This window comes from Protopterus annectens, chromosome 9.part0 (assembly GCF_019279795.1).
Source record: "Protopterus annectens isolate FY-2018-M chromosome 9.part0, PAN1.0, whole genome shotgun sequence".
In the NCBI taxonomy this organism is placed as follows: Eukaryota; Metazoa; Chordata; order Ceratodontiformes; family Protopteridae; genus Protopterus; species Protopterus annectens.
In genome coordinates, this window is record NC_056743.1 from 331,576,733 (window position 1) to 331,603,964 (window position 27,232).

Consider the following 27,232-nt stretch of genomic DNA (forward strand, 5'->3'; position numbering starts at 1 on the left):
GTAGGTCATACAGACTAGTGTTACCAAGGTCCTGGGTTCGAGACTGGCAGTGGGAATTTATTTGGGGTTGGGAGGGTGGCCTAATGGTTAAGGTGTTTGCCTTACAAACACAAGGTGCAGGGTTTGAGTCTCACAAGGGATAACTGGCTAGACTTATAATGGCTCACAAGGGCAGTTAGCTTAGTACTGATCTATGAACCTATGAATCTATAAGTATTAATCATGTAGAACGAAGCTCTGCAGTTTCAGCACCGCGGTCAGCTCCCACCCTGCAGCTGCAGGCGGTAACACCTCCAGCAAGAAGAGCGTCCCAGCGTGACGTCAGGGGATGATTCCTTCGCGCATGCGTATACCATGCCGCTGTAGGAGCTTTCACTTCCTGCAGCGCGTGACAGGAACAGTTAGTCTGAGGTAGACAGAGTTGTGATTAACATGGCGTTGAAGACGATCCGTGGATTCGTTAACGGAGCGATGAATGAATTCTCGGCTGTGGGAAGTACGGCGGCCGGAGCCCGGGAGCACGCACAGGCCGTGAGCAGGAATTACTTGACACAGCCCCGGCTTAGTAAGTATGGGGTACCTGATAAAGGGACGTTGTGTTGTCAGTCTGTTTGTGGGTCAGTGCCCAGACCACTGTGTTATCAGTCTGTGAGTTTTGTCGGTCGGTTTGTGGGTAAGTGCCCAGAGGAAAAGGATCGCTTTGTTGTCGGTCTGTTTGTGGGTCAGTGCCCAAAGCTGAGGGGCCACTGTGTTGTCGGTCTGTTTGTGGGTCAGTGCCTAGAGGTAAAGGACCACTGTGTTGTCGGTCTGTTTGTGGGTCAGTGTCCAGAGCTAAAGGACCATTGTGTTGTTGGTCTGTGTGTGGGTTAGTGCCCATTGATAAAGGACCACTGTGTTGTCGGATTGTGGGTCAGTGCCCGGAGAATGAGCGGGTGTTGGGACAGACCCTTGGTTAGAGGGTTTGCAGTGAGTCGGCTGATTGTGTGGTAGCAGACATGGACACCCACCTTCCCATATGCAGAGTCCCTGTCATGTGAATGGTCAGCTGGGAACTGCTCCTCGTTTGTTTAGAATGTGGGATCTCATTAGTGTTTAAAATGGCTGCACCCCATCGTCCTGCTCGTGGACCTTGGATCATGGACATTGCATTGCTCTTGGCGGGTGCCTTACTGGAGTTTTGTGGTTTATTTCCGTTTGGCTTTGCTTTGTTTAACTGAAGTGATGGTTCCCTTCAGCCTGCTGTGTTTGCAGGACTGCTTTATGTTGAATCTGGTGGTATACAGGCATATTGCTAGCTGTCTAGGTTTATTGGAACAGCCTTTGATTGTCTTCCTACTGTTGCCAGGAGTGACATACCAGCACTTGTCTTGGTGGTAGTGGGTTGTATGCCTCTAGTATTAACATTTTGTAGAAGGCTGTTGTCAGCATGTTTTTGTGTGTATGTTTAAAATATATGCGGCAGGGAAATGTATGCTGCCTTCTATTATGTATGCTAAGATACTAGGATTGCCCTACTGGAACAGAATCGCCTTAAGATCTCTGCCAGGTGTGCAAAAACGTCCCCCTCAAGACAGTCTTGTAGTAGTATTGCCTTAGGCACTGGGAGGCAGCTCTGTTATAATCTACATAAATCTGTTTAGTTTCTGGAGGTAGCTACAAACAGGAGTGCTTCATGATGGTATCCTTGTATACTTTGTCAAGATCTGAAGTTTAAAATATGAAGGGCATTAGGATAGTCCCTGAAGAGTAGACCTAGCACTTTAAATACATTTCTCAAGAATGTTGTTCTGCTTTCTGGAGTTAGAGCTTGACTAGAATCAAAAAATATGAAGGTTCTGTTGACTGTAGCTTTGAGTTTTAAGTGACTGCTGTAATTCTGTTGTAAAACTTCATGGCAGGCTGTGTAAAACTGAAACCCATGTTTTGAGCAAAGATCATAATTTGGAGCATCCCGACCTGTAAAGACACATGACTGAGTGACTAGAATAGTTGTGTTTTAGGAGATATGATGCTCAGAGTTGAGATGCCTTGAGTACCATGTCGCTAAAAGATCCAGGGTTGGAAAGTTATTGTGGTGTACATTCTTTTTAATGAATCTGTCCTAGTGCTGTTCACAGTTTTTATAACTGCATAATTAAACATAATTTGTATTAAGAGAGCTGAGCGATGTCTGTTGAACAAGAAACCTGTTCCTGCATAATGTGGAAATCAGTGTTTTTCATTTTAGGTGGTTATTACTCTTAACACTGTGACTTTTTTGTATATACAGTTTTTGCAGAATTGCTATTTAGTCACTTTTCAGTTTATTTAAAATGCAGGGAAAAAGGGAAACAGTGGCATACTTCCAATTTGGAGTCTGGTTTTGTGAGATTCTTGGGTTCAGCTTTACGGTTAGCATGTCCTGAGCTGCCACGCAGATAGCAGTCACTCAGAATTGCATCAGAAACTTAGTTTTGAAAGTTGTAATGCACTTGTTCTAAAATTAATAAACATGTTTTGCTAACACTTATTTTATCTGTTACCTTGTTTTTTTTTTCACATTTTGCCATTAATTCACCTATCAGTGTGTTTTTCGTTATAAAACCAGAGACATTGCTAACATCAGGGTCAGGCTCACTCATTGACGTCCTCTGTACATATATGTGGTGGGAATGCTTCATATTCTCCAGAATATTTCTGTTGTAATGCCTATTGTGACTGAGCAGTTTAGATTGACTCATTATTTCAGCATAACTGTCTATATTGCAGCTGGCAGTTTCTTACCTTCAGCATTCTGTTGAGCCCTTGCTTATTTATGAATCTGTTATCTCTCAAGCCAGCACATGTGTTTCTTCCACGCATGTATCTTCTTTTAGACTCTTCTGTAGTAAATGCAACTTCTGAGTAAACTGTTTAACACCTTGTTTCTTGGTTGTCTTTTTGTAGATTTATTTTCTAATTCTTCTGTCCCTAAAGTCTTGCTGTAAATCTTCAATGCGTATTTTTTTTTTAATCTTTACTTTGCGTTCACCTGGTTGTTTATGGATACTACAAATAGTTTGAGTAGTTTGTGCAAACAAGATGGTGTTCAAACGTGATATCCTTATTAGATTTTGTCCAGGTAAGTCTGTACTTCTGACTATGAAATCGCTTGTTGTAGCATGTCCTTTTGAATTATGTTTCCAGGTCTACATATCCTCTAATAAAATCTTCTTGCCTGTAATTATGATAAATTAGAAGTATAGCTTGTGGGATTTAATTTAGTTTTGGCTATGCAATACAAAACATAAGATTTTGTTTAGTTTTAGATGTTTAGAATACCTAAAGCATCCCTGTTATGCACGAGAATGTTGACAGGAGGTGACAGAATCTTGTTTCCACTTTGTAGCCTTTAGAGCCATTTCCAGAGCATTTGTGATGGTATTAAGTCTGTCATTAGTGGGGCAATACTCTGCAAGGTTTGCTTGCCCCAGTCTAGTGGAGACACTAGTCCTAGTTAGGATTGCTTACCTTTTGAACGAGTGGTGAATATTCTTACCATGCAAGGTGCCACTTGTTCCTCTTCAGATTTACTTTAGTGCTCCTGATTTACTATTAAAGGCTTTAAATAGAAATGAAGATTTATAGAATGTGGTCGCTCTTTTTAGTGGCAGTTTTCTACACTTGCAGGTGTGAGATGACTGTTACTTAAAAACATTGTCGTTGTCTGATAATTGCTTAGTAACAGCACTCAAACATGATCAGTACTGGTGGTGTTCCTCTATGAACATGGAGGCTGTGTAGAACCATGTCTTGTTCACTGGCATTCATCTCAGTGTCAGAAAAAGAGTACAGACATGATCTGAGCACTTTTTGTACCTATGCAGGGGATAATTTCGTCCCAAACTGTCTTTAGGAAGCTCTACTTTTAATGTTATGAGAGCACAGCACTGTTGTACTTGTGTACTATTAAAATTAGCAGTTTTTGTGCACATGGCAACTGTTTGTCTCTGATTCGTCCTTGTATTAAACCACTGTGGTGTCTTGATTGTCAGGTGGTATGAAGCGAATCACTCATCAGAATTTCCTTATTAAAATAAGTGCCCAGCACCTTTATCTATTAGTTTAAACACATGAAATCTTCTAGACAGTGGGACAGAAAGCAAAATCTGTTGTTAAGAGGCTGTTTAGTTTGAAAATGCTTGGCATTACCATGAACTATTGCTTTAAGAAACCAGTGACTTTTTAGTAAGAAAAGGGAAGCTGTAGGGATTTGGGTCAGCGGACTTTGTCATGTGCTGATCTCTGACATAAGTCTGGTGGAACTTAGTATTTTGTAATCCTAAACTGGTAAGGCTCAAATATATTGGAGGAAGTTGGTTTAGCTGATGTGACTCAAGCTCCGACCAGCCACATGTATGAACAGTGGTTTACTCTGGTGTGAGCTGGGTACTTGTAAACGAGCCATTATGAGTAAAATAGTCCCATATGTGCTTGAAATCTGTGTTTGCTCAAAGTTCTGTACCTTTGTTTTAATGTGGTATTTCCTACTACAGGAAGGCTCCTATTTGAGACTACATGCCCCAGTAATCTCATTTCATGGCTGTCTCAGGAAGGTTGCTATCTTCTTGGAGGTCAGTGCATGTTTATTTTTTTACATAAATGCAGCTTGTAGTGTAGATATGGAATTTATTAGAGAAACAAAGCTGTCCTTCTGTGAGGCTCACACTGCAGGCAGCAGTCTGTTGCCACTACATTTTTAGCCGTCATGATTCTGTTCCATTTTTCTTTTTTTTGAGAAGTGACTACCCCAAGTACTGGAATGTTGTGGCCCAGATAAGAAGTGGAATGCATGTTGCATTTGGTTACTGCTGAGATAGAAACCTAAGCACGATGGACGGACGTTGTAGAAAAGAACTGTAGTTGGCATGAAACTAAGTGTACCAGTACCTCAAATTTCATTCAGTTTTTGTGTTGGTTTCCATAAGCACATATTGGGGGGGGGGGTTGATGTGCCAGGTGAGCACTGCACTCTGGGTGTTCATGTTGATATGCTGCTAAATGCACATTATGCATTAAATCATGTCTGAATAACTTGTATCAAGCTATGGTTCGTTCATTATTCTGATGATATTTCACCCAGTTTTACTTTCCTTCGATCTTGATGTGTGTATTTTTATTCCTCTTCACAAACAGTTACTCTTGTAATATAAATAGTCTGACTGGGAAGGCACTACAAACTAGGGTGCTGTGTAGCATTCTGTGCATCTCCTCATCTGTTGAGCTAGTAGGTACAGTAAGGAAAGAGCTGCTGTAAAACAAAAGGGTTGAGGTAGTGGAGAAAGTGAGGTCTCAGTGGAATAAGCAAGTGTGTATCTGTAAGAACAAAGAGGAGGGTCTGAGATGCATGTCGTACGCCTCCCTTCCTGCTGTGTTTATAATTGTGGGGGGATGGTGGCAGAAAGTTAATACCAAGAAGTGTTTAAAGTGTGGGGAATAATACAGTTTTTATGCACACTGCCTTGCACACAAACACTGTTTTGGAATGGAATGTGAGTTTAGTAGAACAACTGTGAAGTGACCAATTGACACAGGAAGATGTACAGTCGAAGTGTGGCATACAGGAAAGAGAGATGGTTAAAGGGAAGCACTAGAGATTCTGATAACTAAAAGACAAAATGGATACCAAGGGATGAGGTACAATGTGTGAGAAATGAGGGATACCGAGGGATGAGGTACAATGTGTGAGAAATGAGGGATACCGAGGGATGAGGTACAATGTGTGAGAAATGAGGGATACCGAGGGATGAGGTACAATGTGTGAGAAATGAGGGATGAGGTACAATGTGTGAGAAATGAGGGATACCGAGGGATGAGGTACAATGTGTGAGAAATGAGGGATACCGAGGGATGAGGTACAATGTGTGAGAAATGAGGGATACCGAGGGATGAGGTACAATGTGTGAGAAATGAGGGATACCGAGGGATGAGGTACAATGTGTGAGAAATGAGGGATACCGAGGGATGAGGTACAATGTGTGAGAAATGAGGGATACCGAGGGATGAGGTACAATGTGTGAGAAATGAGGGATACCGAGGGATGAGGTACAATGTGTGAGAAATGAGGGATACCGAGGGATGAGGTGTTTGAGAAAGTGGCCAAGAATTTGAAATATTGGAGGTGTAGTTTTGTGGGAATGGGATTCAGAAGGATAAATAAGTGAGTTTAGATGGATAAATAAGGTAATTTGGGTAGGATTGGATGAGTGGACAGACAATGTGGAAGGAGCTTTTGAACATGTGAAAAAATGTGGTGCACTGCATTGGGGGAGTGTCTTCAGTTTGTATGGGAAGTGCTTTGGCTCACATGTGAGGTGCTGAGGCTAGCCCTGCTAGAAGAGTCATGTGTAAGACAAGGAGCGAGACTGTATTTGAATACCTAGAGGCTGTGTGCATCAGTGAGCTGAAGGTACCAGTGCAAGGAAATGTTGGTGAGGGTGTCTGGTCGGGTCATATCTAAGCAGGTGCATGAAAAGGTTGGGGTAAAACTTGTGGTGTGAGACATGGTTGAGGAGCAGAATGAAACAAGGAATGTCCTGCAGGAACAGAATGAAACAAGGAATGTCCTGCAGGAAATGGGAACAGGGATGTGATGAAGGGTGCCATAAGGGGGAACTGAGGTATTGCATGTGGGAGCTGGAACATGTGGTTGGGAGGGAAATGAAAATAGTTGTGCTCTGCAGAGCTGGGTGATTCAACAAAACTAGTCTTTTATGGAGTGGTGGAAATAAAGCTTAGAGAGTGAATAAAATGCGTGGGTTGGCAGGCGAGCTTTTTTTTTTTTTTTTATCTTGGTGGGGGATAACCTGGAACATAAGAATACTTTAGATCAGCAGAGGAGACAGTGTGCAGTTTGTGTTAGGTTTTGCTTAGAAGCCTCTGGAGCACCAAGCAGGGAGCTGATGGGGTTGGTTGGAGCCTTGAATGTGTGTGGATGCTTGAAGAAAGGAGTTTGAGATGTGTTAGTACAGTTCCCAAAATCAAAATGTATTCCTGCCATGAAGATTTTATTACTTCTACCTCTCATAATGGGGACCACCTGTGGCAGGCTGGCAGCTCAAATGACCAACAATTAAGTTTATGTATTTTGTTAGTGGTGAAAAAACAATGTTTTTTTTATTCTTAAAGGGCATCAAGCTAACTGGAGTGAACAGTTGGGTAGGAGGCATGACCCAAGACAAGCCTGTTCCCCTTCTGTTGTGTCATGGCAGCCCTGGAGCAATACCTTCCTTCATTTGTTTAATCAGAATTAATGTCCTCGCCTGGCCGTCAGCATGGCAGTGTTTTGAATGTCCTCGCCTGGCTGTCAGCATGGCAGTGTTTTGAATGTCCTCGCCTGGCCGTCAGCATGGCGGTGTTTGTGCTTTTATTTTTACAATACTGGAAGCTATCTTATCGTTTATATTCCCAGATTAGTTGCATTTCATGTTTGCACTAATCCCATGGTCCTGTTTGTTTTCATCAAGTAGCATGTTAGAGGCTAATATTATATTCAGTGTATCCTTTTAAGAGTGTTTGATACATTTAGTGTATGTTTGGGAACAGTCTCAGCAGTTTTAAATGGGTTGTTGTTAACGGGGCTATAACATTTATCCAAATGGACCTTTTTTCAGATTCAGCACTGGGTTTCAACAGATCAAGTAAGAATAATAGCTATTTTGAAGACTAGGTGGTTAAGCTGGAGCATATCAAACAATGGACATCACAGATGTAGCTGGATAAACATCGACAATGTGAGATAAGCATTGCTACTGTTTACGGAGTGTATGATTATACAGAGGACTGAGAATTCAGAGGAGCAAAAATACATTAATGAATAGTAAAGGAGGAAGATATACAGTGGATATAAAAAGCTTACACACCCCTGTTAAAATGCTGGGTTTTTGTGATATAAAAATGAGACAACAATAAATTATTTCACAAATTTTCCCACCTTTAATGTGACCTATAACATGTACAATTCAATAAATCGTTTCACAAATTTTCCCACCTTTAATGTGACCTATAACATGTACAATTCAATTGAAGAAAAAATCTGTTGGGGGGGGGGCATGAAATAAAAAAACGTACAATATGCTGGTTGCATAAGTGTGCAAACCCTTAAACTACAACTTTGTTGTGTGTGCAAGCCCTTAAAATTACAACTTTGTTGAAGCACCTTTTGATTTAATTACAGCATTCAGTCTTCTTGGGTAGGAGTCTATCAGCATGGCATATCTTGACTTAGCAATATTTGCCAACTGTTCCTTGCAAAAGTGCTCCAAATCTGTCCGATTGTGAGGACTTCTCTTGTACACAGCCCTCTTCAGGTCACCCCACATATTTTCTATTGGATTTAGGTCTGTGCTCCGGCTCGGCCATTCCAAACCTTTTAATTTTGTTCTGGTGAAGCCATTCTTTTGTTGATTTACTTGTATGCTTGGGGTCATGTTGAAAGGTGAAATTCCTCATCTTCAGCTTTCTAGCAGATGCCTGAAGATTTTGGGCCAAAAGTGACTGGTATTTGGAACTGTTCATAATTCCCTCCACCTTGACTAAAGCCCCAGTTCCAGCTGAAGAAAAGCAACTCCAAAGCACGATACTGCCACCACCATGCTTCACCATGGGGGTGGTGTTCTTTTGCGCCAAACATACCTTTTGGAATTGTGGCCAAAAGTTCAACCTTGGTCTCATCAGACCATAACACATTTTCCCACATGCTTTTGGGAGTCCTGATGTATTGTTTTGCAAATTTTAACTGGGCCTGGATGTTTTTCTGTGTAAGAAAAGGCTTCTGTCTTGCAACTCTACCCCATAGTCCAGACATATGGAGAATATGGGAGATTGTCACATGTAGTACATAAAAAGTACTTGCCAGAAATGCCTGCAGCTCCTTCAGTGTTGCTGTAGGTCTCTTGGCAGCCTCCCTGACCAGTTTTCATCTTATCTTTTCATCAATTTTGGAGGGAAGTCAGTTCTTTGCAACGTCACTGTTGTCCCATATTTTCTCCACTTTTTGATGACTGTCTTCACTATGTTCCATGGTATATCCAATGCTGTGGAAATTTTTTTGTACCCTTCCCCTGACTGATGCCTTTCAGCAATGAGATCCCTTTGATGCTTTGTAAGCTCTCTCTGAGCCATGGCTTTTGTTGTAGCAGACAACTAAATAAATGTCAGGAAAATCCTACTAGGACGGCTGAACTTTGTAGGTTCATAGGTGTGTACTAGGCTAACAGCCCTGGAGCCTATATAAGCCTAGCCCAAGAAGATTTCCCTGGCGTCATCCCACACAGAGTTAGTTCCCAGTGCCTCTGTCAAGCAAGGCCACTGACGTGATCCCCAGGGTGAACTTCCTATTGCCCATCCACTCCTCAAGATTTCTCTTGGAGGGCCAGTGAAGTGCTCTGCTTGTTGTGAATGGGAAGTCTCTGGGTTAGGAACCTGTCCCTCCAGCATGTTCTTTTTATTGTGGTAATGAGGTTTAGGTCCCTGGAGCGTGTGGCACAGAGGGATTGGATTTCTTTAGGTGTAGCATATCTAACAACTCTGGGTCAGACATGCCTTTGTAGGTCAAGCAGAGATCACCTCTAAGTAGGTGATGAGAGACGGAGTATAGCTGGAGTTATTTTTGTTTGTCCGTACAGGGCATGTGTCGAAGTCCTAAGATCCTCTTAGTGAGGTATTTTTGCAGCCTTTCCATTTGTTGTAGGTGTCTAGTGAGGTACATACCAAATGGGGCATTGTATTGTATAATAGGTCTAATGAGAGAGGGATTATGATCTCTCTCTTCCTGGATGAGAAACCTTTTTTCTTGCAACAGTGGCAATGTGGTTATCTAAGGAGAGGTTACTGTCAACCTGCGTCCCCAGGTCTCTTATCACACCTTCAGTGTTAAGTGGACTACCACCTGTGTGGTAGTTCATGGGCACTGAATTTTTCGCAAAGGGAATGACAATGCACTTTTTGGCATTGAGCTTAAGGCCATGGTTTTGGCACCAGTTGTTAGTGTCAGTAAGGCCTTTTTGTAGAATGTCTGCATCAGTTGGATGCTCATTAATGGCTCCCAGTTTGCAGTCATCTGCGAACTTGGTCAGCCAGAGTCCTTTTGTGTTTGCTTGAACTTGAGAAGTACATGCCAAACAGGAGAAGATCTAGGACCGATCCCTATGGGACACCACCTATCGGTCAGTAGTCCGATTTGGTGTCCGCTACTTACCCAGTGTGGGTTCTATCAGTGAACCAGTTGGCAACCCATCTTATGACATAGGGGTTAATGCCTAGTTTAGTGAGTCTATGATTCATGAGTGAGGGATGGTGTCGAAGGTCTTGGCAAGATCTAGGTAGGCTGTGTGAACTACCTTGCCCTCATACACAGCTCTGGTGATGGGCTCGAATTCTGTCGGGTTGAGCAGGCATGATCTACTTTTCACGAACCCAAACTGTGTGGGGTCCAGAGTTTGGAGATTCCCTGTGTCCTTATTTATAAGGTACATGATGATGCACTCCATAGTCTTGCATATCAGACTCGTCAGACTAATTGGGTGTTAGTTCCCAGGGTCTGTAGTCACTCCCCGTTTGTGAAGTGGGATGATTGGAGCAGTGCGTCATTTGGTAGGAACAAAGCCTGAAATGAGGCTGTGATTGAACAGGGTACTCTGGTGTGATGCCAGTTCACTTTATATTTCATGTAGAACACAGCCAGGGAAATTATCAGGTCCCATGGAAGCTGTATACTTGGCTTTAGACAGTGTTTGTTTTTTTTCATAGGTAGGTACTAGGCTATCTGCCCAAAAGCATTTATAAGCCTAGCCAAAATGTGTTGGCTTTTGCTGCCCCTTTAGATTAGTTCCCTGTGCCTCTGTCCAGCAGAGCCACTGAAATGATCCCCGAGGTAAACTTTGCTTCCCATCCACTAGTCAAGGTTTCTCAGAGTGTTGGTGAGGAGCTCTGCCTAATGTAGATTGGAATCTTGTTCCAGAGCATGAGATGTCCCTCTTGGACAGGAATCTGTCCCTCCAGCATGTCCTGTTTATTGTTGTAGTGAGGTTTAGATCCCTAGAGCGTGTGGCTCGAGGGGATATGGTTTTCTTTAGGTGGAGCATGTCCATCAATTCTGGGTTGGACATGGTTTTCATTAGGTGGAGCATGTCCATCAATTCTGGGTTTGGACATGGCCTTGTATGTCAGGCAGAGATCACCTCAGAGTAGGTGGTGTGCAACTGAGTACAGCTGGAGTTTCTTCAGTCGATCTGCATAGGGCATCTGTCTGAGGCCAGTGATCCTCTTGGTGAGGTACTGCGGTGGTCTTTCCACCTGTTGCAGATGTCTTGTAAGGTAGATGTTGAAAGGGGCGTTGTATTCCTATGATGTATTCGATGAGTAGATGGGCACAATGACCTCTTGATCTGGATGCGAACCCTTTTGTGATTAGGTGGGCCACATAGAAGGATTTTCTAACCACTTTGGCAATGTGATTATCAAAGGTGAGATTACTATCTACTTGGGTCCGCAGATCCCTTATTACGTCTTCCGTATTTAGGGGACTACCATGTATGTGGTAGTTTGTGGGTACTTTGTTTTTTCCAAAGGAGATGACTATGCACTTTTGTCATTTAGCTTGAGGCCATGATTTTGACACTAGGTAGCCATCTCAGTGAGACCCTTTTGGAGGATGTCTGTGTCAGCCGGAGAGTCAGTTATAGCCCCTGGTTTGCAGTCATCTGCAACCTTCGTCAGCCATAGTCCTCCCCTGCTTGCCTGCAAGTCTGAGAAATATATGCCGAACAGGAGGGGTCCTAGGACTGAGCCCTGGGGAGCGCCACTTGTAACCGGTTTAGAGTCTGACCTAGCTCCCACAACTCTCACCATGTGGGTTCTGTCCGTGAGCCAATTGGCAACCCATCTTGTGATGTAGGGGTTTATGTTCAGGCTGGTGAGCTTGTCTATAATACCAGAATGGGGAATGGTGTCGAAGGCCTTTGTGAGGTCTGGGTAGGCTGTGTGTACCACCTTTCCCTAGTCTATAGCCTTGGTAACTGTCTCAAAGAATTCCACCAGGTTTAGGAGGCATGATCTGCAGTCCAGTGTTTTGAGGTTCCCAACGTCTCTCTTAATGAGTTTCATGATGATGTCCTCCTGAGCCTTGCAGACCAAGCTAGTCAGGCTTATAGGGCGATAGTTCCCAGGGTCTCTTGTGGCTCCACCTTTTGTGGAGCGGAATAACCATTGCTGTGCACCACTCTATGGCTATGTAGCTTGTGGAAAGGCTGAGTATGAACAGGGTTTAGGTGAGGGGTTAGTTCTTTGCGCTAGTGTAGGACGCAGCCTGGGACACCGTCCGGTCCTGTTGATGCTGTTTTTTTTCTCTTTGGAGAGGGCTGTTTTAACCTGAGTGTCTGATTTCCGGGGCTCTACATTCTTCTGGTATGGTTATGGGCCCTTTTGGGGGTGAGAGGGGGGTGACGTTTGCACTGAACCTGTCTGCCAGGATGTTGGCACTATCGGTTGGTTCAGTGTATTTTGTGCCATTCTGCACCAACTCGGAGCAGATCTGAGCATTGCCACTTAGATTCTTGACATTGCTAAAGAATGCCTTGTGGTTATCTTTGGAGTCCTTGGCAATTTTCCTTTCGAAGCTCACCTTGGATGATTTTATGAGGATCGTAGTTTCTTGCTGATACTGATCAGGAATGTCTTCCCTTCTTGGGAATTTACTCTCTTCTGTAATAGTTTCCTCCTATTGTGTAGCTTGTTTATGGCAGGGGTCCACCAGACTGGTTTCCTTATCTTGGAGGAGTTAGTTTTGATTTTGCTTGGGATAGCACGATCCATGTATTCGTAAAGGATTTTGCAGCTTGGATAGTGTTCTTTAGCATGGGGGCTTTGAAATGTTCCACCTCTGTCTTAAGTAACATGAAGTTTGCTTTTGAAAAGTTTTTCACTGTGGTTTACTTGTCCAGGGGTGGGGGAGGAATGCGGATATCCAAAGTGATTTGTTTATGGTCAGATCTAACCAGAGAGGGGTTGACCTCTGGTATGGAACACCGGTCGCCCATGTTGGTGATGACCAGGTCCAATATGTTGTCACCTCTGGTGGGAGTGTTGACCATTTGATCCAGGTCATTTGAGTTTATAAATTCTAGGAAATGTTGGGCAAGGGCATTAGTACTGTAGAATGTACTATGTTCTTCATCTGTAACTGTCTGTAGTAATTTAATTTGTGGAGTTTTTCTCCCTGGGCCTGCATCCAGTCGGACATTCCCGGTCAACAAAAGTAAATAAAATGTTTGGGTAATTGAAATCGCCCAATATTAGGGTGTTTGGTAGGACCTTTGTTTCACAGTGTTTCCAGAGATGTGGAATGGGGGGGGGGGTCCTGGGACATGGTGGGTGATCTGTAGCAAGCTACAATTTGAATTGCAGTTTTGCCCGTTGTTAGTTGCACGTGGATGATCTCTGAAGCATCGTGCTGTTCCACTACCCTGGAGATGTGGGTATCCTTGATGGATATGCCCCCGCCTTGTGTATTTCGGTCTGGGTTCTGTGGCCGAAATGTATAGTACGAGTTGTAGCCTGGTAGTGCTGGGGTGCTCTCTGGAGCCTTAAACCAGGTTTCTGTTGCTGCACATATTTTTTTTCCCTTCTCCATACTTAGGAGTGCCTCGAGTGCTTGTATTTTGAGGTTTAGACTTCTGGCCTTGAGTAGCCTTACCCTCAATTTTTTGTTACTTGTGCTATTTACGGTGGTGGGTTTGTCTTTCGAGCCTTGCCTAAGAAAGGCACTATGGGGGTGGCAAGAGCCTTGGTCAGTATTTGAAAGCCTAAGGGTGATGGGTGCAAGCCATCTCTTGTGAAGCAGCGTGGCTTGTCGAGCATGTCATCCCAGGCGGACAGACACTGGATCCCCTTTGAATGACACCAGAAACTTAGCCAATTGTTGAAATTGATAATTTCTTTCTTTATACCGTGTTATCATTCTTGGTAAGGGCAGGATGCTACTCAGGGTCAGGGTCATACCGGCCTGGGCTATGTGATCAGAGAGCTCTTCCATGTCTTTCTCCATGTAGTCCAGGGAGGTACGGCTCACATCATTCACACCAACATGGGCAATGACAGTCGTATTTGTACTTGTTCTGGAGTGACCCCAGTGCTTGTGTTATGTGGCGGATCCAGGCACTCCACAGGCAGCTAACAGTCACCTTCTCCTTATTCAGCCTAGTGAGTGGGACGTCAGTGTGCTTGACTATAGAGTCACCTATTACTAGTATGTTCGGTATGTTATTTTGCCTTAAGGACTGTGATTGCATGGCACACTGGTTTGGTTTTGTGAAGTATGTGTTTCATAGTTTGTGTTTGGGGGTGGAGGTTGCTTGGATGTCTACTTCGGTGGTCTCTGTTGCTTTTGCAGATTTTTATTTAGAGCCTCCGAGTATGTTTTCGTGTATTTGTGTTTTTTGCTGGTGCTGGCTTAATGGGTCTGTGTGAGACTGGTGGTGTGATGCAAATATTCCCTTCTCTTGACTGTCTGATGCAGTCTTGGGTTGAGAGAGCTTAGCCTCTAGTTTGGCTGTATAATTGCATTTCTCGCATGGAGGGTTGCCTGTGTACTTGAGGCAGTTGCAACATTGCCTCAAAATGCTCAAATTCACCAGTTGGACTGGAGAGAGCACCTGAAACTGCCCTTTGGACATGCCTTGATAGGTACAGTGAACTGTTTTACTGAATCTCTGGTAAGGTCAAATAGAGAGCCTTGTCCTTCTGTACAGTATAGGGGGTCTAGTGCTAGGGATTATAAGTGCTTGCTATGAGTTTTGAGCAAGTGCCGGGCTGAGAAATGAATGGCTTGAGTTGAAAATTTGTCTAGTTTCAAGGGAAAAATTGAAGAGGAGACTTTGTGGAGCCAGGAATAGTTATACCCTAGCTAACTGGCGCTGCCCGGCACACACAACCTGGCAAATGCGTTTTTTAATAGCAGGGAAATGAAAGAGAAATTACCCCAAAATGGCCAATAAACTACTAATTTCTGGGCTAAAACCACTCCTCCAGGGGATAGGCTACTTAAAGCTTCCCTCTCTCGCAGGTGAACAGAGAAACTTCCTCCTATCCAGGTAAGGTATGGGTAAACAGAGATTTGTAACACAGCCCTGAATTCAGTACTAACCTGAAACTGGACTATACTAGCTTAGAAAGGCGGAGAACAAGTGTGTGTGTGTGTGTGTGTGTGTGTGTGTGTGTGTGTGTGTGTGTGTGTGTGTGTGTGTGTGTGTGTGTATATATATATATATATATATATATATATATATATATATATATATATATATATATATATATATATATATATATATATATATATATATATATATATATATATATATATAATCAGAAAATAAAGCAGATACAATACAGACCACGAACCTTAATGTAAAACAACCGGTATGAAGCCCAAGTGCTTAAACCAAAAGGCTTAACAGTTGCAATTTAATCCGGCTACTACCAAGCAGTAATAAATTCAGCAGAATAAATAAAATTGAGTACTTTTAAGAAAAGGTAAAAGCAAAATAAAGTAGGAGGAAACACAAATACAGTAAAAGCAGATGAAATAAAGTGCAAGGAGAGAGGAAGGAAGAACCTAAGTGGGTTGGCCTTCTCAAATCTTCTGTCTGTATTAAGTAGAGTGAACACTAAACTCAGAATATGATCTCACTGTTTTTGGTTAAGTGAGCAAATGAGATGGACCCAGGAGAAGTGTTCAAAGACAGACTTACAGGAGGGGCAGGCAATTCCAGAGCCACCAACACCAAGACAAGAACAGGGATGGTGGGCATGGAGCTAACTGCAGAGTGACACACGGCACACTATATTCAGTGGAAACAATTTAGGTAAGAGAAAAAAAAGAAATACAGTACTTTTAAAACTGCACGTTTCTCCCCCAGTCGGGTCATTCACACCAGCATGGACAATGACAGAGTCATATTTGTACCTGTTGTGGAGTGACCTAAGTGCATGTGTCATGTGGCAGATCCTGGCACCTGATAGGCAGCTGAACGTAATTTTCTCCTTATTTAACCTAGTGAGTAGGACATCAGTGTGTCGTGCTGAGCCACCTGTGACTAGTGCATTGGGTAAGTTGTTTTGCCTTATGGGATTCGGTTGAGTGGTACGCTGTTTGTGAGCTGTGTGTCTCATGGTTTGTGCTGGGATGTGGTGGTGGTTTGCATTTCTGCCTTGGTGGTCTCTGTTTGGGCAGATTTTTATTGAGAGCCTCAGCAAAGTAGGTGTGTGTTGTTACTATGCGAGGGTTGTGGTGGTGTAAGTTCTGGAGGGTTGTGTGTTGAATGTGGTGTGGTGCAGTTGTTAACCCTCTCCTCTTGACTGGCTTATCCAGTCTTGGCTGGAGAGTGCTTGGCTTCCAATTAGGCTATATAAATTATTTCTGCTGAATAGTTGCATACTTGAGCTGCAACAACTTTATTTCTTACAAGCTGAGGTAAGTACAAACCTGCAGTGTTATAAGATAGTACTGCATTTTTTGTTTTATTGTTTCATTGAATATTGTGTTAAAATAGTACTGCATTTATCTGCTTATTTGTTCACTGAAAATTGTAGTTCTCTCTGTCTGCAGTTAGTTGGTTTATTCTTCTCACTTCATTGATATTCAGTGTTGAAGTCTTAGCTTAGAGGGCTTTTCTTGTTTTGGTATTAATCTTGGTGGCTTTGGAATTGACTGCCCCTCCTGTACGTTTGTGTTTAAACACTCCTCCTGGGCCCATATCATGTGCTCACTCAGCAGAGTGCAGTGAGATCGTATTTCATGTCAGACCCTCCTGCCATTCCCATCTGTTCAGCTCTATCCTAGTCTAGTGTCATTAGCTCATCCTGCCTAATGCAGAGAGAACATCTGAGTAGGCATACCCACTTAGGCCCTGAACTTGTCCGATTGAAGACTGCTGGAACAGGGCTCGGTTCTGAGGTTTTTTACTGGTTCATTGGGTAATTTGTTTAAATTGGTTTGGTTGTTTTCTATTGTTATATATAAAATAAATTGCACTTTATCTGCTTTTACTGTATTTGTGTTTCTTCCTACTTTATTACCTTATTTTGCTTTTGCCTCTTCCTAAAAGTACTCAGTTGTGTTTATTCTGCTGCATTTATTACTGCTTGGTAATGGCCTGATTAAATTGTAACTGTAAGTCTTGGTTAAAGTACTTGGGCTTCAGACCAGTTGTTTTACATTAAGAAGGTTTGTGGTCTGCACTGTTGTGGCAGAACAGGGAGCTTACATCCTAAGTTGGGAATTGCTAATTGAAGGCTCAGTGTCTGTTATTCTAAAAGCACATTAGTTCTGGTTTAAGCACTTGGGCTTCAGGCCAGTTATTTTACATTAAGCTTTGTGGTCTCAACTCTTGTGGGAGGAGAGGCTGGATCCTGACCTTCTGAGGTGGGAATTTCTGGTTAAAGGCTTATTGTGCCTGCTTATTTGAACTGTTTCTTTCTGAAATTGGTGTGCCCTGTTTGCTGTAGCCCAGAAGTTAGTAGTTTTATTGGCGATTTTTGGGCTAATTTCTATCTTTCATTCCCTGTTTTAAAAAATTCATTTTTGCACTTGTATTCAGCTCAGCGAGTACCTGCCAGGTGTCTTGCAGAGTTCTACAGCAGCAGAGAGAATTTGGAGTGATTAAGTATAATTTTTCTGCATTTTCTTGCCGTCTCTAATTCCGCCTTAAACGCTTGTTTCTGCTACATATTGTATTTATTTGCTGCCTGCACTTGAACTAAGTAATTTTTGTTTTTAAATCTGTCTAACTGTTGTAGGCTGCACACTAAAGTGCAATAGCCATTTCTGTGCATTTAAAGTGGGTTTATTTATTTATTTTTTTTTTTATTGTATCTGCTTTATTGTATTTTCTGAAAAAAAATATATATATATTTTTTCCCGCCTGTCTGAACTAGTATGGTTCAGTTTTCAGGTTATTGCTGAATTCAGGACTGTGTTACAAGTTTCTGTGTTGCCCATACCTTACTTGGATAGAAGAAAGTTTCTCTGCTCACCTGTGAGAGAGGGGAGCTTTGAGCAGCCTGTGTGTCCCTGGAGGAGTGGTTTCAGCCCAGAAGTTAGTTTATTGGCCATTTTGGGTAAATTTCTACCTCTTTCATTTCCCTGCTATAAAAACGCATTTGCGCGGTTTTGTGCACCGGGTAGCTAGGGTTAAACTATTCCTGGCTCCACGAAGTGTACTCTTCAATTTTTCCCTTGGAACTAGACGGATTTTCAACTTAAGCACTCAAACCATTCATTTCACAGTCCAGCACTTGCTCAGAACTCATAGCAAGCACTAATTAACTATAGCACTAGACCCCCCCCCTATACTGTCCAGAAGGACAAGGCTCTCTATTCGTACCTACCAGTCAGTCAGTAAAACAGCTCACTTTACCTATTCAGGCATGTCTTAAGGCAAAATAACATACCCAACACTAATAATAGGTGACTCTCTATAGTCAGACACACTGATGTCCCACTAACTAGGCTGGACAAGGAGAAGGTTACAGTTAGCTGCCTGTCAGGCGCCAGGATCCGCCACATAACACAAGCACTCAGGTTTCTCCAGAACAAGTACAAATGCGACTGTCATTGTCCAAGTTGGTGTGAATGATCTGAGACGTACCTCCCTGGACTACATGAAAAGAGCTCTCTGATCATGTAGCCCAAGCCGGTATGACCCTGACCCTGAGTAGCATCCTGCCCTCACCAAGAATGATGCCACAGTATAAAGAAAAAGTGATCAATTTCAACAATTGGCTAAGTTTCTGGTGTCTTTCAAAGAGGATCCAGTATCTGTCTGCCTGGGATGACATGCACGACAAGCCACATTTCTTCGCAAGAGATGACTTGCACCCATAACCCTTAGGCTTTTGAATACTGGCCAAGGCTTTTGCCGCCCCCATAATGCCTTTTTTAGGCAAGGCAAAAGACAGACCCACCACAGTAAATAGCACAAGTAACCAAAAACTAAGGGTAATGCTACTTAACTCCAGAAGTCTAAACCTCAAAATGCATGCACTCAAGGCACTCCTCAGTATGGAGAACATCGATATCTGTGCAGTAACAAAAACCTGGTTTAAGCCTCCAGAGAGCACCCCAGCACTACCAGGCTTTAACTCGTACCATACTTTTCAGCCACAGAACCTGGACTGAAACACAAAAGGCGGGGGTGTATCCATATTTATCAAGGATACCCACACCTCCAGGTTAGTGGCACAGCACAATGCCTCAGATCATCCATGTGCAACTAACAATGGGCAAAACTGTAATTCAAATTGTAGCTTGCTACAGATGACTCACCGTGACCCAGGACCCCCATTCCGCGTTTCTGGAAACACTGAAAAATATGAAGGTCCTACCAAATGCCCTAATATTTATAATATACGTAGTTTTACAGTAAACTATACACATATATATTGTTTGTACTCTCTCCTTAAATATATTTTTTTAATATTCAATCTTTCCATGGTAGGAACGTTGTGGCTTTAAATGAGAGCAATTATTCCATCAATTGTTCAATTAGTTTTAATGATGGGAGTATATATATGTGATTTTTTTATGTATGGACTCTGTCTGATGAAGTCATTTTATTGACGAAAACGTGTATTTATATCTGTGGTGTTAATAAATTTTATTACTTTGAGAATTTGGTACCTTATTGTGAGCTGTTTCACCTACACTTCTACTCCAAGGTGGTGGCTGTTTCCCGGACTGTTTGCTGCAGTTGTTGGTGGTTTGGTTTTTACAGCGTTCTTTTTTCTTGTTTGGTGCCCTAATATTGGGTGATTTCAATTACCCAATCATTAACTGGGAGAACTATTCAAGTATTTGACTCCATTGCCCAGTGCTTCCTAGAATTTATAAACTCTAACTCCTTGGATCAACTGGGGAACACCCCCACCAGAGGTGACAACATATTGGACCTGGTCATCACAAACATGGGCGACCGGTGTTCTACACCAGAGGTCAACCCCTCGTTGGCTAGATCAGACCATAGACCAATCACTTTGGATATCCAGATTCCGCCCTCACCCCCAGTCAAGGAAACCACAGTGAAAAACTTTTCAAATGCAAACTTCACGTTACGTAAGACCGAGGTGGAAAGGTTCACAGCCTCCATGCTAAACAACAATGCTGTCCAAGCTGCTGTATCCCTTACAAAGGCACTCTATGACCACCTGCAAGAATGCGTGGATCATGCTTTCCCAAGCAAAACAAAGACTCACTCCTCCAAGAAAAGGAAGCCAGTCTGGTGGACCCCTGCAGTAAACAAGCTATACAATAGGAGGAAACTAGTACGGAAAAGAGTAAAATCCCAAGAAGGAAAGACATCCCTGATCAGTATCAGCAAGAAACTATGATCCCTCTCAAAATCATCTATGGCTAGCTTCGAAAGAAAAATTGGCAAGGACTCCAAAGATAACCATAAAGCATTCTTTAGCTATGTCAAGAACCTAAGTGGAAACTCTCAGATCTGCTCTAAGCTGGTGCAGAATGGCACAAAGTACAGTGAACCAACTGATATTGCCAACATTCTGGCAGATGGGTTTAGTGCAAACCTCACCCCCTAAAGGGCCCATAACCATACCAGAACAATGTAGACCCCCCGGCAATCACTGACACACAGGTTAAAACAGCCTTATCCAGTGCCAAAAACACAGCTTCAATGGGACCGGATGGAGTCCCAGGCTGTGTCTTACATGAACTCCAAAATTAACTAACCCCTCACCGAAGCACACTGTTCAAATTCAGCCTCTCTACAATCTAAGTACCCATAGAGTGATGCACAGCAACAGTTATCCCGCTCCACAAAGGTGGTGCGACAACATACCCCGGGAACTATCGCCCTATAAGCCTGACTAGCCTGGGCGGGAAGGCTATGGAGCGCATCATCATGGATTTCGTTAAGAGACATTGGGAACCTCCACACACTGGACCCTACCCAGTTTGGCTTTAAGGGCAGATCATGCCTCATAAACCTGGTGGACTTCTTTGAGACAGTTACCAAGGCTTTAGACAAAGGAAAGGAGGTTCACACAGCCTACCTAGACCACTCAAAGGCTTTCGACGCCATTCCCCCATTCTTGTATTATAGAAAAGCTCACCAGCTTGAACATAAACCCCTACGTCACGAGATGGGTTGCCATTTGGCTCATGGATAGAACCCACACGGTGAGAGTTGCAGGTTCTAGGTCAGACTCTAAACTGGTTACAAGTGTCGTCCCCCAGGGCTTAGTCCTGGGACCCCTGCTGTTTGGTATATACTTCTCAAGAGGTACCGGCAAGCACAGGAGGACTATGGCTGACCAAGTTCGCAGACTACTGCAAACTGGGGACCATAATTGACTCTCTGGCTGATACAGGCACCCTCCAGACGGCGCTCACTGATGCAGGCACCCTCCAGACGGCGCTCACTGATGCAGGCACCCTCCAGACGGCGCTCACTGATGCAGGCACCCTCCAGACGGCGCTCACTGACGCAGGCACCCTCCCGAAGGAGCTCACTGACGCAGGCACCCTCCCGAAGGAGCTCACTGACGCAGGCACCCTCCCGAAGGAGCTCACTGACGCAGGCACCCTCCCGAAGGAGCTCACTGACGCAGGCACCCTCCCGAAGGAGCTCACTGACGCAGGCACCCTCCCGAAGGAGCTCACTGACGCAGGCACCCTCCCGAAGGAGCTCACTGACGCAGGCACCCTCCCGAAGGAGCTCACTGACGCAGGCACCCTCCCGAAGGAGCTCACTGACGCAGGCACCCTCCAGAAGGAGCTCACTGAGACGATGGTCATTCCCTTTGGAAAAAACAAGGGATCTGGGGACCCAAATAGATGGCAATATGATTATCAAAGGAGAGATTACTAAGGTGGTTAGAAAATCCTCCTATGTGGCCCACCTAATCACAAAAGGGTTCGCATCTAGAACAAAAGAGGTTATTGTGCCCCTCTACTCATCACTCATCAGACCCATTATAGAGTACAATGCCTCATTTGGGATGTACCTTACAATTGCCTGCAACAGCTGGAAAGACCACAGAAGTACCTCACCAAGAGGCCTCAAACAGATACCGTATGCAGCCCGACTGAAGAAACTCCAGCTATACTCTGTTGCATACCGCCTACTCAGAGGTGATCTCTGCCTGACATACAAGGCCATGTCCAACCCAGAATTGATGGACATGTTCCACCTTAAAAAAAAAAAAAAAAAAAATCCCACACGCTGTAGGGATCTAAACCTCACCATAACGATAAATAGGATTTGCTGGAGGGATAGATTCCTGTCCCAGAGACTCCCCATGCTTTGGAACAGGATTCCAACGTACATTAGGCAGAGCCCCTCACTAACACTCTCTTCAAGAGAAACCTTGATGAGTGGATGGGATCACTGCAGTGGCTCTGCTGGACAGAGGCACAGGGAACTATTGGCTCTGCTGGGCAGAGGCACAGGAAGCTAATCTAAGGGGCTGCGAAAGCCAACACATTCTGGCTAGGCTTGCATATGCCCTTGGGCAGATAGCCTAGTACTTACCTCCCACAACACTATGACTTGTAAGAGATGCACATATAGGTTCATAGGTAAGAGGAGAGGGTTGTCTGTGTACATGCGGCAGTTGTTAAATTGCCTCAGGATGCCCAGGTTCATTAGGCTGACAGAAGAAGGCACAGGGAACTGACCTTTAGACATGCCTGGATATGAGCTCAATATATTAAGTACTGAAGCCTTTTACAGGAAAAATGTCACTCCGTGTCTGGGTCTATACAGAGCACTGCCAAACACTTGAGGGGAAACTAATACGTAGACCCTGAAAATTTAAGGATGAAGTATTTTTAGGCAGATATTCTAAAGTTAGGAAGAAATCACGCAGTGCTTACTGAAAATAATTAGCTTGTCAAGAATGATGAAAAGATGCGAGTTGCATGAATGGCTACTGCCTGGCTATTACTAATGCTGGTCTCAGCACAGCTTCATGCTGTTGGGATACAATACTCCTTTGCTTCTCTCACCAGAAGCAAAATGTTAGCACCAATCCCAAGAAGAGAAGCAGGCCATGGACTGTTTGGTAATCCACAGTCTTGTCCCAGATGTTGCAAGGGTCTGCAGGCTTGTGGCCTTTTTTCTTGTAGATGCCTCGAATAGCAACCAGACCAATTGGGTACGTTAAGCACATAGTCGCTCTCCAACCAGCAAGAGTCTGGAATAAATGCATTCTGCTTCTAATCTCACCAGGATCAGAATATGAGCACAGATTCCAAGCTGTCACCTATAAAACAGTTAAGCTTTTTCATGATCAGCAGTCTCCGGGAAATAATGTAACTGCACTCCTTCTCTCACCAGGAGAAAACAGAAGCCCTAATCCCAAGATGACTACTGAGAGGCAGAATGTGGGCTCTCCAGTTACTGGTGGTCTTGCAATAGATGCTTAAACCATTTTTTCATCTTACCTTTATCTTAAACACTGCAGATGTTCTTCGTCTCCCATTGCTGCAGTCCTGACATATGGGTATTCCGCTGTCCACCATCGGCCCGAATACCAAAGGGCTAGAACCGGCGTCGGTCATCGGAGCCCGAGACTGACATCAGTACGTGTCAGTACAAATGCGCATGACCGACGCCATAACCTCAGTCTTTCTTGCCGCATGGTCCCTAAGCAGAAGCAGCATTTGCAAGTGCCGTTCGGCGTTCTGGAATTGTCGGTTTTCGAGTTTCAGACCGGAGACCAAGTTGGGCTAAGTACCCCGTTGGGGACACTTTTGTCTTTTTCTTGCCTCAGTATTGACGGATGTCAGAAAAAGTTAATAACTGTATTTCTTGTGGGAAACAGATTCCTCATAGGGATTACCATTCACTTTGCATTCCTTGTTTAGGGCCTGAGCACGACGTTGTTGGGTGTCGCTTTTGTGCTACTTTTAACAAGCGTACTATTAAACGTCGGTTAGACTGTGCTAGGCTAGTGTTTGGTAAACGTTGTAATTATAACATGCCGTCGGATTCTCCGACGACTGGTTCTTCTAAGAAACGCAAAGAAAAGTCTTTGCGGTCCAAACAGGATGAGGCGGCCACTCCGGATGCCGGTTCTGTAGTACCACTGGCTACTTCAGCGGCTCCTTCTGAAAGTTTACCTGAGTCTCAAGGGGAGCCCTTGTTACTGCAGGAAGTGGCTTCTCCTGTGTTGGGCCAGGCTGAGGGTGCTTCTCTTATGTCAGTGGTTCCCTCCCCTCATAGGGTAGTTAGGCCTCCTCCTTCTCAAAGCAAAGCCCATTCTAAGTCTAAGTCTGCCCCTGTTGGTGCTAGTCCCCAGGGTCCAGCTCCTAGGAAGCACATGTTAAAGATGGCTGAAGATTTGATTACTTTAATTAGGGGTTCTATGCCCCCCCCCCCTGCGAAGAGGCCCAGGGTGGAGCCAGAGTTGGAGGGTTTGGTTCAGTCTTCCAATGAGTCAGATTCCTCTGTAGAAGAACTTCAGGATTTCCCTCCCTATTCTGATTCGGAGGCTGAGGACTCTACTCCCTCTGCGTCCCCTCCAGAAGATTTTTCTTTCTCTGAGACTTTGCATTCCATGAGGGAACATTTCAAATGGGAGGGCCAGGATTATTCTGATTCCCATAAAAGACTAAGAGAATTCTTGTTTTTGCCTCGGCATAGGCCCTTGGCTATTCCCCTGTACTGGATGTTGTTCAGGATGTGTTTTCTGAGGCTGCCCTTAACCCAGATTCTCTGCCTCCTGCCCGTTAAACCAGATAGATACTACAGGGTTCGGAAGCTCACAAGTACTTATATAAGAGTCCTAGGGCTGATCCAGAAACTATTACTCAAGGCCCCAAAGGGGTTAGGGCTTCTGTGGTTAAGAATCCAGTTCCTCTGGACAAGGATGCTAGGGCCCTGGATAGGTGGGGTAAAAAACTGTATACCTCTTCTACTTTGGCTATGAGAGCTTTAAATTGTCAGTTTCATATGCTCCGGTATCAAAATTTTTTGCTGGGCCAATTGAAATGTAAAGTAGATGCTTTAGCTGAAGGTATTGAATGTAAGGAGCTTCAGGATTTAGTGCATGCTTCAGACCAAGTTGGTAAGCATTCTTTGCAGTGTGGTTTTGATGCTTTACAGGCTTCTTCCAGGGTGGCTGCTACTAGTTCAGTCATTCGTAGGCATGCTTGGCTTAGAGATCAGACCTTGTCAGAGCATGTTAAGGCTCGAATTATGGATGCTCCTCTACAATCTGATGTTCTTTTTGGTCCTCCAGTAGAGTCAGTTTTGAAAAAATGGAGGAAAAAGCTAAGTCTATGCAGACAGTTAAGGATTTTTTACAGGTTCAGCCCCCTAAGTTCAGTAGGAATTGGCCTGCTAAGGGATGGTCTTTCCCCTCTTTGGATTATCAATCTAGGGGCAGGTCAAGGCGAGGTAGAGGTAGGGCTTCCTCTCAGGGCCCTGTTACTTCTAGGTCTTTGAGTTCTTCTACCCCTTCTGCTGGGGAGGGCAGGGGTCAGTCCTTTCGGAAGCAGACCCAATGACCCGTGTCTTCAGCTGCCGGACTCTGCCTTGCTGGCAGCCCCTCTAGGAGGAAAACTGAGACTTTTCAAAGGGAATTGGCATTTGGTTACCCAAGACAAATGGGTATTGGACATAATAGATCGGGGCTACAAATTTTATTTTCACACATTCCCTCCTTTCAAAGGTATGCCGGATGTGCCTCGTCAGCAAAGACTAGAAGCACAGACACAAATTTCTTCTCTGCTTCAGTTGGAAGCAATTCAGGAAGTACCTTCTGCAGAAAGAGGCACAGGGTTTTATTCCCGTCTTTTCTTAGTGCCAAAGAAAGGCAATACTTGGAGACCAATTCTGGACTTGTCCATTCTAAATACCTTTCTGGAAATTCCAAAATTCAAGATGTTAACACTGCAACAGCTGTTACCTATGCTGGGCAAAGATCACTGGATGGTGACTCTGGATCTCAAAGAGGCCTATCTTCACATTCCTATCAGGCCCAGTTGCAGGAAGTTCCTGAGATTTCGGAATGGGAATTTGCATTATCAGTTCTCTGCATTGCCCTTTGGCTTGTCTACTGAGGGTATTCACAAAAGTCCTGGCTCCAGTAATAGCTTTTCTCAGGCTAACGGGAATTCAAATTTATCCTTATCTGGACGACTGTTTGATTCTGGCTCAAGGCAAGCACGAACTTCTTCAACATCTGCAGTATGTAATGACAGTTTTGAGATGCCTAGGGTATTCTGTGAACGAAATAAAGTCCAGTCTAGTACCCTCACAAGAGATGTGTTTTCTGGGTGTGAAACTGAATACAGCTGCTCAGATGGCATTTCTTACCCCGGACAAACAAAGGAATCTTCACCTATACTTCCAACAGCTATCAGTAATGTCCAGGCTGACTGCAAGGACAGTCCTTCAAGCCTTGGGGTTCATGGCATCTTGCATTCTAGTACTTCCCAATGCCAAACTGCATATGAGGAAGCTACAATGGTATCTCAAAAGTGTTTGGACTCAACACTGCCACGATTTGGACACTGTCATTCGGATTCTACCTTGCATTCAGAGAGAATTTCTGTGGTGGGCTCAGGAATGTCACCTAAACAAGGGGCTCTCTGTGACCCAACCAGAGGCAAGTCAGATATTAACGACAGACGCCTCGGAGTCAGCCTGGGGAGCTCATTTCAGAGGAAAATGGATTCAAGACCTTTGGCCCGCAGAGCTGCTTCACTTGCATATCAACATGAAAGAGATGCTGGCAGTTCAATTTGCTTTGGAAGGATTCAAAAGCCTACTTCAACCAGGACTGGTGTTGATTCGAACAGACAACACGACTGTCATGTGGTACATCAACAAGCAAGGGGGAACTCATTCTTACCCTCTTTGCAGACAAGCAATGCTGTTATGGGAAACTGCCTTGAGTCTGCACATCACTCTTCGAGCACAGTTTCTGCCAGGAGCACAAAATTCTTTAGCAGATGTTCTGAGCAGACAGATTGTGGATCCTCACGAATGGAAATTCAACCTCAGGTATTTCTTCAGTTGACAATGGCTTGGGGAACTCCGGACATAGATCTGTTCGCCTCTCCCCTGTATTTCCAACTGCCACTGTTTTGCACAAGGCTATTTCATCCAAAAGCCTGGAAAATAGATGCACTATCCTTCAGTTGGAGCAACCTTCACGTGTATGCTTTTCCTCCTTTGCCTCTTCTTCC

The 27,232-nt window shown here is 44.0% G+C and overlaps 1 protein-coding gene across 1 annotated transcript in view; it reads left to right on the top strand.

Annotated features, from left to right (window-relative positions):
* Positions 1-347: 347 nt before the first annotated feature.
* LOC122811222 (V-type proton ATPase subunit B, brain isoform) overlaps positions 348-27,232 on the top strand; it is a 1,846,974-nt gene continuing 1,820,089 nt past the window's right edge. Inside the window, exon 1 of the mRNA XM_044082914.1 lies at positions 348-565. Coding sequence (XP_043938849.1) covers positions 433-565 — 133 coding nt within the window. The 5' untranslated portion in view covers positions 348-432. The remainder of the gene's footprint in view (positions 566-27,232) is intronic.